Source organism: Anomaloglossus baeobatrachus, chromosome 8 (assembly GCF_048569485.1).
Source record: "Anomaloglossus baeobatrachus isolate aAnoBae1 chromosome 8, aAnoBae1.hap1, whole genome shotgun sequence".
Classification (NCBI taxonomy): Eukaryota; Metazoa; Chordata; class Amphibia; order Anura; family Aromobatidae; genus Anomaloglossus; species Anomaloglossus baeobatrachus.
Window position 1 is genome coordinate 133,353,136 of NC_134360.1, and position 12,760 is coordinate 133,365,895.

Consider the following 12,760-nt stretch of genomic DNA (forward strand, 5'->3'; position numbering starts at 1 on the left):
AGACATTCCATGCATAGCTCCACAGATTTTAGTCAGCAGTAGCTGCTGACTGTTTCGGATGGAAGAAAAGAGGACACATATAGTGTCCCCAGCATGCTCCCTTCTCACCCCTGGATGGTGTTGTAAGGTTGAGGTACCTATTGCTGGTACAGGGCTGGAGCCTGACATGCTGTTTTCCTTCCACATCCCCTTGTAGGGCTCTGTGGAAGTGGGATCCTGCCGGCCTCTCAGCTCTGATGCCGGGCTCCATCCACAGACCCATTAGAACCTGATGGATTCGGAGCAGGAGTACGATCAGGGACAGGCCCTGCATCTTACAGGTACTCTGTGTCCCCGGCAGGCACAGACACACTCCGGGCTGGCTGGGTGTTATAGTGCGCCGGGGACCGCAACGTGGAGTTGGTGTCCCTACAGATTACTGGGGGATTGTTTGTGTTTGGGAACGCAGCGCCGACCCCCTCTGGACCGGGCGGCGCTGCTGTGACTTGTGGTGCGCCGGGGATCCGCCGTCCGCGCTTTTACGGCGGCGGCGGTTATAACTTTAGTCCCCGGCTTTTTGGGCCTAGGACGCCGGCAGCTCCGTTTCGTTCCCGCCCCCACCCTGTCATTCAGGGTAGGGGAGAGACGCTGTTCGCAAGCAGCGACGAGGGCTGGAGCCTGATTTACATGCTCCAGCCCTCTCACTTGGCACAGAGGGAAGCAGGCTTCCCGCTCTTGGCCAGGAACGCCCAGGGCCCGCCCCCCTTCCTCTCTAGAGACGCCGGCAGCCATTACATGCATGCCTGGCTGGAGGAAGGACGCAAGGCTCTGGGAGACCTGGACTAGGGGCTATCTGGCGACCACACACCCGCTTTTTAAGCGGGCGGTAAGCGATTTTTCTGTGCTGGTCCCTCTAGTGCCTCACTGTGTATCAGTGTACTGGATACAGTTATATAGATATTGTATTTCTTCAGCGCTCTATTGGGAGACCCAGACGATTGGGGTATAGCTACTGCCCTCTGGAGGCCACACAAAGCACTACACTAAAAGTGCAAGGCCCCTCCCCCTCTGGCTATACCCCCCCGTGGTATCACGGGTTCTCCAGTTTTAGCTTTGTGTGCGAAGGAGGTCAGACATTCCATGCATAGCTCCACAGATTTTAGTCAGCAGTAGCTGCTGACTGTTTCGGATGGAAGAAAAGAGGACACATATAGTGTCCCCAGCATGCTCCCTTCTCACCCCTGGATGGTGTTGTAAGGTTGAGGTACCTATTGCTGGTACAGGGCTGGAGCCTGACATGCTGTTTTCCTTCCACATCCCTTTGTAGGGCTCTGTGGAAGTGGGATCCTGCCGGCCTCTCAGCTCTGATGCCGGGCTCCATCCACAGACCCATTAGAACCTGATGGATTCGGAGCAGGAGTACGATCAGGGACAGGACCATTTACCTCGTCCAAAGGGACTCAGAGGACGCAAAGAAACTCAGATTCGTGGCGGACTCACACACGCCCCAAGAAAGCAAATGGAGGTACCGCTTCCAAAGCGGCTACCTCATGACTTCCAGCCCCCCCCCTCCGCATCGCCGGTCGGGGGCAGGCTCTCCCGCTTTTTCGGCATTTGGATGTCACAGGTCAAAGACCGGTGGGTGACGGACATTTTGTCTCGCGGGTACAGAATCGAGTTCAATTCTCGTCCTCCAGCTCGGTTCTTCAGAACCTCCCCACGGCCAGACCGAGCAGATGCTCTGCTGCAGGCGGTGGATTCCCTAAAAGCGGAAGGAGTGGTTATCCCAGTCCCTCCTCAGGAACAAGGGCAAGGGTTTTACTCCAATCTCTTTGTGGTTCCAAAAAAGGACGGCTCGTTCCGTCCTGTTCTGGACCTAAAACGGCTCAACAAACATGTGCACGCCAGGAGGTTCCGGATGGAAACCCTCCGCTCTGTCATTGCCTCAATGTCCAGAGGAGACTTCCTTGCCTCAATAGACATCAAGGATGCTTATCTCCACGTGCCAATTGCTACAGAACATCAACGTTTTCTACGTTTTGTGATAGGAGACGACCATTTTCAGTTCGTAGCTCTTCCATTTGGTCTGGCGACAGCCCCACGGGTCTTCACCAAGGTCATGGCGGCGGTGGTAGCAGTCTTGCACTCTCAGGGACACTCGGTGATTCCTTACCTAGACGACTTATTGGTCAAAGCTCCCTCTCAGGAGGCATGCCAACTCAGCCTGAATGCTACGCTGGAGACTCTACAGTCTTTCGGATGGATCATCAACTTTCCAAAGTCGATCCTATCACCGACTCAGTCACTAACGTATCTTGGCATGGAGTTTCATACTCTAGCAGCGATAGTGAAGCTTCCGCTGGACAAGCAGCGGTCACTACAGACAGGGGTGCAATCTCTCCTGCAGGGCCAGTTGCATCCCTTGCGGCGCCTCATGCATTTCCTAGGGAAGATGGTGGCAGCCATGGAAGCAGTTCCCTTTGCGCAGTTTCATCTGCGCCCACTTCAATGGGACATTCTCCGCCAATGGGACGGGAAGTCAACGTCCCTGGACAGGAAAGTCTCGCTTTCCCAGACGGCCAAAGACTCTCTACAATGGTGGCTCCTTCCCACATCATTGTCTCAGGGAAGATCCTTCCTGCCCCCATCCTGGGCAGTAGTCACGACAGATGCGAGTCTGTCAGGGTGGGGAGCAGTATTTCTCCACCACAGGGCTCAGGGGACGTGGACTCCGCAGGAGTCCACCCTTCAGATCAATGTTCTGGAGATCAGAGCAGTGTATCTGGCTCTACTGGCCTTCCAACAGTGGCTGGAAGGAAAGCAGATCCGAATCCAATCGGACAACTCCACAGCGGTGGCATACATCAACCACCAAGGAGGGACGCGCAGTCGGCAAGCCTTCCAAGAAGTCCGGCGCATTCTAATGTGGGTGGAGGACAGAGCATCCACCATATCCGCGGTTCACATCCCAGGCGTAGAAAACTGGGAAGCAGACTTCCTCAGTCGCCAGGGCATGGACGCAGGGGAATGGTCCCTTCACCCGGACGTGTTTCAGGAAATCTGTCGCCGCTGGGGAGTGCCGGACGTCGACCTAATGGCATCCCGGCACAACAACAAGGTCCCGGCATTCATGGCGAGGTCGCGCGATCAAAGAGCTCTGGCGGCAGACGCCTTGGTTCAAGATTGGTCGCAGTTTCAGCTCCCATACGTGTTTCCGCCTCTGGCGCTCTTGCCCAGAGTGCTACGCAAGATCAGATCCGAGTGCAGCCGCGTCATACTCGTCGCTCCAGACTGGCCGAGGAGGTCGTGGTATCCGGATCTGTGGCATCTCACGATCGGTCGACCGTGGTCACTGCCAGACCGACCAGACTTACTGTCCCAAGGGCCGTTTTTCCATCAGAATTCTGCGGCCCTGAACCTGACTGTGTGGCCATTGAGTCCTGGATCCTAGCTTCTGCTGGATTATCTCAGGGAGTCATTGCCACAATGAGACAAGCTAGAAAGTCGAATTCGGCTAAGATCTACCACAGAACGTGGAAGATTTTCTTGTCCTGGTGCTCTGCTCAGGGAGTGTCTCCCTGGCCATTTGCATTGCCCAAGTTTCTTTCCTTCCTGCAATCGGGGTTAGAAAAGGGCTTGTCGCTCAGTTCCCTTAAAGGGCAAGTTTCGGCACTATCCGTGTTTTTTCAGAAGCGTCTAGCACGTCTTCCTAAGGTGCGCACGTTCCTGCAGGGGGTCTGTCATATTGTGCCCCCGTACAAGCGACCGTTAGATCCATGGGATCTGAACAGGGTACTAGTTGCTCTCCAGAAGCCGCCCTTCGAGCCTCTGAAGGAAGTTTCCTTTTCTCGGCTGTCGCAGAAAGTGGCGTTTCTTGTTGCAATCACATCGCTTCGGCGAGTGTCTGAGCTGGCAGCTCTGTCATCTAAGGCTCCCTTCCTGGTGTTTCACCAGGACAAGGTTGTGCTGCGCCCCATTCCGGAGTTTCTCCCTAAGGTCGTATCCTCTTTTCATCTTAATCAGGATATTTCCTTGCCTTCTTTTTGCCCTCATCCGGTTCACCGGTATGAAAAGGCCTTACGTTTGCTAGATCTGGTGAGAGCACTCAGAATCTACATTTCCCGCACGGCGCCCATACGCCGTGCCGATGCACTTTTCGTCCTTGTCGCTGGTCCGCGCAAGGGGTTGCAGGCTTCTAAAGCCACCCTGGCTCGATGGATCAAAGAACCAATTCTAGAGGCCTACCGTTCTGCGGGGCTTCCGGTTCCTTCGGGGCTAAAAGCCCACTCCACCAGAGCCGTGGGTGCGTCCTGGGCATTACGTCACCAGGCTTCGGCTCAACAGGTGTGCCAGGCAGCTACCTGGTCCAGTCTGCACACTTTCACCAAGCATTATCAGGTGCATACCTATGCTTCGGCGGATGCCAGCTTAGGTAGAAGAGTCCTGCAGGCGGCAGTGACACCCCCGTAGGGGAGGGCTGTTTTGCAGCTCTAACATGAGGTATTTATTTACCCACCCAGGGACAGCTTTTGGACGTCCCAATCGTCTGGGTCTCCCAATAGAGCGCTGAAGAAGAAGGGAATTTTGTTACTTACCGTAAATTCCTTTTCTTCTAGCTCTTATTGGGAGACCCAGCACCCGCCCTGTTGTCCTTCGGGATGTTTTTTTGTTGTTTGCGGGTACACATGTTGTTCATGTTGAACGGTTTTTCAGTTCTCCGATGTTATTCGGAGTTAATTTGTTTAAACCAGTTATTGGCTTCCTCCTTCTTGCTTTGGCACTAAAACTGGAGAACCCGTGATACCACGGGGGGGGTATAGCCAGAGGGGGAGGGGCCTTGCACTTTTAGTGTAGTGCTTTGTGTGGCCTCCAGAGGGCAGTAGCTATACCCCAATCGTCTGGGTCTCCCAATAAGAGCTAGAAGAAAAGGAATTTACGGTAAGTAACAAAATTCCCTTCTTCTTGCACTGTGAGGTGCGCTTCTGGCTGCATATCCCAGATCGCTCTGTGGAAGCAGCAACATGTCATCCTCAAAACGCAAGGCGGCCAAGGCAAAAAGGGCTGTGTATACTGCGTGTGCTGCATGTGGGGCTAATCTACCAGCAGGCTCTGATGACCCCCATTGTGTGCAATGCTCCGACCCGGTGCTGCTTCGCCAGCCGGAGTCAGGAGAGGTGGCGACCCAGGCTGAGACGCTTGTAAGTTCTGCCCCGGTGACAGGGACGGACTTTGCAGTTTTTGCAGATAATATGTCTGTATCTATGGCAAAAATCCTTGAGACCTTGCAATCTATGCATGGGGCTCAGTCTCTGGGCACGGCGAGGCCTCTGTCCTCAGGTCCCCCTTACTTGGAATGTATCCAGCCCACAGGGGGGTCCCCGGCTTCACAGGCCGAGGATTATGACTCAGATGATGGCCCCAGCCACCCTAAGCGAGCTCGCTGGGAAAGACCCTCGACGTCTTCACACTGCTCAGGGTCTCAGCGCAATCAGTCTCCCTGTGATGTGTCTGATGAGAGTGATCAGGAATCCACTCCTGGAACCCCTCTCAACCTGGATACCCCGGATGGGGATGCCATGGTAGACGACCTTATCTCAGCCATCAATAGGCTGTTGGATATTTCTCCCCCAGCCCCTTCAGCAGAAGAGGCGGCTGCGGAGCAGGAAAAGTTTCGTTTCCTTTATCCCAAGCGTAAATTGAGTGCTTTGTTAGATCACTCTGACTTCAGAGAATCAATCCAGAAGCACGACGCTCACCCAGAAAGGCGTTTCTCTAAACGATCTAAAGATACGCGTTTCCCTTTCCCCCCTGAGGTGGTCAAGCGCTGGACACAGTGTCCAAAGGTAGACCCCCCGATTTCCAAACTTGCAGCTAGATCCATAGTTGCAGTGGAGGATGGCGCTTCACTTAAAGATGCCAATGACAGACAGATGGACCTTTGGTTAAAATCTGTCTATGAAGCTATAGGCGCGTCGTTTGCTCCGGCATTCGCAGCCGTATGGGCACTCCAGGCTATTTCAGCTGGCTTAGCAAAAGTGGATGCTATCATGCATCCAGCAGTGCCGCAAGTGGCGCACCTTACCACGCAGATGTCGGCGTTTGCGTCTTACGCTATCAATGCGGTCCTAGAATCTACCAGTCGCACCTCAATGGCGTCAGCCAATTCGGTAGTTTTGCGCAGAGCCTTGTGGTTAAAGGACTGGAAAGCAGATGCTGGTTCCAAAAAATGTTTAACCAGTTTGCCTTTGTCTAGAGAGAGACTGTTTGGCGAGCCATTGGCTGACATCATTAAACAGTCCAAGGGTAAAGACTCCTCTTTACCACAACCCAGAACACCCAAACCTCAGCAGAAAAAGTGGCAGCAGAGGTTTCAGTCCTTTCGAGGTTCGGGCAAGACACCATTTACCTCGTCCAAAGGGACTCAGAGGACGCAAAGAAACTCAGATTCGTGGCGGACTCACACACGCCAAAAGAAAGCAAATGGAGGTACCGCTTCCAAAGCGGCTACCTCATGACTTCCAGCCCCCCCCCTCCGCATCGCCGGTCGGGGGCAGGCTCTCCCGCTTTTCTGGCATTTGGATGTCACAGGTCAAAGACCGGTGGGTGACGGACATTTTGTCTCGCGGGTACAGAATCGAGTTCAATTCTCGTCCTCCAGCTCGGTTCTTCAGAACCTCACCACGGCCAGACCGAGCAGATGCTCTGCTGCAGGCGGTGGATTCCCTAAAAGCGGAAGGAGTGGTTATCCCAGTCCCTCCTCAGGAACAAGGGCAAGGGTTTTACTCCAATCTCTTTGTGGTTCCAAAAAAGGACGGCTCGTTCCGTCCTGTTCTGGACCTAAAACGGCTCAACAAACATGTGCACGCCAGGAGGTTCCGGATGGAAACCCTCCGCTCTGTCATTGCCTCAATGTCCAGAGGAGACTTCCTTGCCTCAATAGACATCAAGGATGCTTATCTCCACGTGCCAATTGCTACAGAACATCAACGTTTTCTACGTTTTGTGATAGGAGACGACCATTTTCAGTTCGTAGCTCTTCCATTTGGTCTGGCGACAGCCCCACGGGTCTTCACCAAGGTCATGGCGGCGGTGGTAGCAGTCTTGCACTCTCAGGGTCACTCGGTGATTCCTTACCTAGACGACTTATTGGTCAAAGCTCCCTCTCAGGAGGCATGCCAACTCAGCCTGAATGCTACGCTGGAGACTCTACAGTCTTTCGGATGGATCATCAACTTTCCAAAGTCGATCCTATCACCGACTCAGTCACTAACGTATCTTGGCATGGAGTTTCATACTCTAGCAGCGATAGTGAAGCTTCCGCTGGACAAGCAGCGGTCACTACAGACAGGGGTGCAATCTCTCCTGCAGGGCCAGTTGCATCCCTTGCGGCGCCTCATGCATTTCCTAGGGAAGATGGTGGCAGCCATGGAAGCAGTTCCCTTTGCGCAGTTTCATCTGCGCCCACTTCAATGGGACATTCTCCGCCAATGGGACGGGAAGTCAACGTCCCTGGACAGGAAAGTCTCGCTTTCCCAGACGGCCAAAGACTCTCTACAATGGTGGCTCCTTCCCACATCATTGTCTCAGGGAAGATCCTTCCTGCCCCCATCCTGGGCAGTAGTCACGACAGATGCGAGTCTGTCAGGGTGGGGAGCAGTATTTCTCCACCACAGGGCTCAGGGGACGTGGACTCCGCAGGAGTCCACCCTTCAGATCAATGTTCTGGAGATCAGAGCAGTGTATCTTGCTCTACTGGCCTTCCAACAGTGGCTGGAAGGAAAGCAGATCCGAATCCAATCGGACAACTCCACAGCGGTGGCATACATCAACCACCAAGGAGGGACGCGCAGTCGGCAAGCCTTCCAAGAAGTCCGGCGCATTCTAATGTGGGTGGAGGACAGAGCATCCACCATATCCGCGGTTCACATCCCAGGCGTAGAAAACTGGGAAGCAGACTTCCTCAGTCGCCAGGGCATGGACGCAGGGGAATGGTCCCTTCACCCGGACGTGTTTCAGGAAATCTGTCGCCGCTGGGGAGTGCCGGACGTCGACCTAATGGCATCCCGGCACAACAACAAGGTCCCGGCATTCATGGCGAGGTCGCGCGATCAAAGAGCTCTGGCGGCAGACGCCTTGGTTCAAGATTGGTCGCAGTTTCAGCTCCCATACGTGTTTCCGCCTCTGGCGCTCTTGCCCAGAGTGCTACGCAAGATCAGATCCGAGTGCAGCCGCGTCATACTCGTCGCTCCAGACTGGCCGAGGAGGTCGTGGTATCCGGATCTGTGGCATCTCACGATCGGTCGACCGTGGTCACTGCCAGACCGACCAGACTTACTGTCCCAAGGGCCGTTTTTCCATCAGAATTCTGCGGCCCTGAACCTGACTGTGTGGCCATTGAGTCCTGGATCCTAGCATCTGCTGGATTATCTCAGGGAGTCATTGCCACAATGAGACAAGCTAGAAAGTCGAATTCGGCTAAGATTTACCACAGAACGTGGAAGATTTTCTTGTCCTGGTGCTCTGCTCAGGGAGTGTCTCCCTGGCCATTTGCATTGCCCAAGTTTCTTTCCTTCCTGCAATCGGGGTTAGAAAAGGGCTTGTCGCTCAGTTCCCTTAAAGGGCAAGTTTCGGCACTATCCGTGTTTTTTCAGAAGCGTCTAGCACGTCTTCCTAAGGTGCGCACGTTCCTGCAGGGGGTCTGTCATATTGTGCCCCCGTACAAGCGACCGTTAGATCCATGGGATCTGAACAGGGTACTAGTTGCTCTCCAGAAGCCGCCCTTCGAGCCTCTGAAGGAAGTTTCCTTTTCTCGGCTGTCGCAGAAAGTGGCGTTTCTTGTTGCAATCACATCGCTTCGGCGAGTGTCTGAGCTGGCAGCTCTGTCATCTAAGGCTCCCTTCCTGGTGTTCCACCAGGACAAGGTTGTGCTGCGCCCCATTCCGGAGTTTCTCCCTAAGGTCGTATCCTCTTTTCATCTTAATCAGGATATTTCCTTGCCTTCTTTTTGCCCTCATCCGGTTCACCGGTATGAAAAGGCCTTACGTTTGCTAGATCTGGTGAGAGCACTCAGAATCTACATTTCCCGCACGGCGCCCATACGCCGTGCCGATGCACTTTTCGTCCTTGTCGCTGGTCCGCGCAAGGGGTTGCAGGCTTCTAAAGCCACCCTGGCTCGATGGATCAAAGAACCAATTCTAGAGGCCTACCGTTCTGCGGGGCTTCCGGTTCCTTCGGGGCTAAAAGCCCACTCCACCAGAGCCGTGGGTGCGTCCTGGGCATTTCGTCACCAGGCTTCGGCTCAACAGGTGTGCCAGGCAGCTACCTGGTCCAGTCTGCACACTTTCACCAAGCATTATCAGGTGCATACCTATGCTTCGGCGGATGCCAGCTTAGGTAGAAGAGTCCTGCAGGCGGCAGTGACACCCCCGTAGGGGAGGGCTGTTTTGCAGCTCTAACATGAGGTATTTATTTACCCACCCAGGGACAGCTTTTGGACGTCCCAATCGTCTGGGTCTCCCAATAGAGCGCTGAAGAAGAAGGGAATTTTGTTACTTACCGTAAATTCCTTTTCTTCTAGCTCTTATTGGGAGACCCAGCACCCGCCCTGTTGTCCTTCGGGATGTTTTTTTGTTGTTTGCGGGTACACATGTTGTTCATGTTGAACGGTTTTTCAGTTCTCCGATGTTATTCGGAGTTAATTTGTTTAAACCAGTTATTGGCTTCCTCCTTCTTGCTTTGGCACTAAAACTGGAGAACCCGTGATACCACGGGGGGGGGTATAGCCAGAGGGGGAGGGGCCTTGCACTTTTAATGTAGTGCTTTGTGTGGCCTCCAGAGGGCAGTAGCTATACCCCAATCGTCTGGGTCTCCCAATAAGAGCTAGAAGAAAAGGAATTTACGGTAAGTAACAAAATTCCCTTCTTGTTTCGAAAATTGCGCTGATGTAAAGTAGACATGTGGGAAATGTTATTTAACTATTTTGTGTGACATATTTCTCAGATTTATAGGCATAAATTTTCAAAATTTGAAAATTGCGAAATTTTCAAAATTTTTGCAAAATTTCCTAAATTTTCACAAATAAACGCAAAAAATATCGGCCTAAATTTACCACTGACATGAAGTACAATATGTCACGAAAAAACAATCTCAGAATCGCCAGGATCCGTTGAAGCGTTCCAGAGTTATAACCTGTCAAAGTGACACTGGTCAGAATTGCAAAAAATGGCCCGGTCATTAGGGTGTTTTAGTGGCCGGGGGTGAAGGGGTTAAATTTGTTTCTTTTAAAAAAAGCTTTTGAGGCATGCCAGACTACATTAATCGGGGCTGAGCCCAAGTTTGTGCTAAAGAATCACATTCATTTTCCCTGATATTAGTAGTCAATAAGTTTATATATTAAATTAATCTATCATACTTGTCTCCTGTAACCCTATTATTGCAGGATTCCAAAATCAAGCGGTCAGACCCATTTTCCTATTCTGATTATCATTAACCATGTACTGCTTTTCCAATTATTTACCCCACAAATAACCCAGTAATTAAAAAGCTCGCACACCAAGGGATAAGGGATCGGGCCCAGAACTACACATAACCATTAGGTATGCTTTTCTCAAACACCTAAACATAGCCAATAATAATATACCCCTATATTGGTGTCTCCCTAGCAGAACCTGCCACACTAACAAAGTAATAGAGCTAGACCATGCTTAAAGGGGTGGTTCACCCATATTTTTTATGGTCTAGATCGATATTATATTGAGAAACAATGTTTCTCTCAAATACCTTGTGTTGTCAATAGTGCCTGTGAGAGGCGCTATTGCAGACCGCTGTTCCCCGTCCAGTGACGTACCCGTCCAATGCTGCCTCGTCACATCCGTGCAGCCGGCTACAGTCTTCCAGACTCTGAGCTGTGAGCGGTGTTTCACTGCTGTGACAGCCCATTTGCTCCCCCCTCCTCCTCCCTCCTAGCACGGCGCGTCTCCTGCTCTCTCCTCCCTCCTCGCAGAACGCTGCAAGCAAGAGACGTGCTGTGAGGGAGGAGGAGCAGGGAGCAGATGGGCTCAGAATGCAGCCGGCTGCACGGATGTGACGAGGCAGCATTGGACGGGTACATCACTGGACGGGGAGCAGCGGTCTGCAATAGCGCCTATTGACAACACAAGGTATTTGAGAGAAACATTGTTTCTCAATATAATATCGATCTAGACAATAAAAAATATGGGTGAACCACCCCTTTAAAGAATCAAGATGGGCGTATAACTGGAGACCTGAGAAAAAAAAATGGGACTTGTGCACACAGAGCATGGAAAATACTGAAAAAATGGACATTCCTCATCCTCCAGTAATGAAAGGGATTAGCTCAGGCCCTTCCATCATTCATGGCAGCATGTTGCATGTGTTGCCCATGGCTATCCAGCCATCTGAGTGTGTCCTTAGGAGACTCCGAGAAGTTGGTGGTTCCAAGGGCAGCCACCCTAAGTTTAGCGGGATACATCATGGAGTACTGAATTATGATTTACCTAGTCCTCCTTTTTATGTCTAGGAATAAAAAGTCCTGAAAAATTAAGGTATGGGTGGGAAATGGCGTTCACGTGGGTGCGATTTATGCAATATGCAGACTTCCAGCCACAATCTGACTAGATGGGTGCACGTCGAGTAATTAGCATAAGGCCTAAGCCACACTGCATGAAAATCGGAGCAAGTGGAATGCGATGTTTTATCGCATTCCACTCTGACCAATATTGGCCTTTGTCCCAGCACCCATGAGTGATTATTTTCTCATTCCTAATTGGACCGAGAAAGCAATCGTAGCATGCTGCGACTGTAATGCGAGTCTCTTGTTTCTCTCGCACCCATTCAAGTCTAAGGGGCGAGAGAAAAATCGCACTCGCAGTACACCGGTGTACCGAGAGTGCACGGCGAGAATGGCAGTAGCCGGCTACGGAGGAGAGAGGGAGATAAATCCCGACCTGCCCCTCCTCAGAGCCGGCCTGCCCCTCCTCAGAGCCGAGGTCTGATCACATGATCGGACCTCCGGTGCAGTGACACTCTCATGACACTCTGCTCCTGCTGTGCTGCCAGCGTGAGCCGAGTGCCATGCGAGGATCGCAGTAGATCCCCGTGTGGCCCCAGCCTAAGAATGAGTGTAGCAGGAGCGCTGAGATGTGTCCCACCCCTTTCACCGCTAGGCCACACCCCACATAGTGGTTAGCCGCTTGTCCATGTCCTGTGGCAAGTGGTTCTTGCTTTTAGGCTGCTAATTGGGGATTGCTTCTTGACAATAGATAAAATAGTGCCATGCACTCTACCAAATCCAATAGTGTCCTATGGAAATAACCCATTCATACTAGCGTGCTTTGACAGATTTTCTCATTACTTATAGTTGTAATTTCTTCAATAGATATGAAATGTTACAAGATAATGTGGAAGGCTACCGTCGAGAAATAACCACCTTGCAGGAAAAATCCCAAAAGCTTTCTGCCACAACACAGAAACAGGAGCAGATCATTAACACAATGACACAAGACTTGAGAGCAGCCAATGAAAAGCTAGCAATTACAGAAGTAAGTATATGACGGCTAAATCATTGCAAACATGACTGTAAGGAAGATCGATTTCTTTACTGATTACACTGGTATACAGTGGTTTTGGTGCCAGCGATGTCTGAACAGTTTTATATTAGGTTTACAGTGCTGATTAAGAATACGACTTTGGTTTTGCCAGATTGGATCTAGTTTCTGAGATATGTTATTGTATTTTGTGGATTAGAAGATGCACAGGACCA

The 12,760-nt window shown here is 51.8% G+C and overlaps 1 protein-coding gene across 1 annotated transcript in view; it reads left to right on the forward strand.

The window, feature by feature from the left end:
* Window positions 1-12,760, forward strand: part of TPR (translocated promoter region, nuclear basket protein) — a 481,409-nt gene that overhangs the window by 217,056 nt on the left and 251,593 nt on the right. Inside the window, exon 18 of the mRNA XM_075322004.1 lies at window positions 12,377-12,539. Within this exon, the coding sequence (XP_075178119.1) occupies window positions 12,377-12,539 (163 nt within the window). The remainder of the gene's footprint in view (window positions 1-12,376; window positions 12,540-12,760) is intronic.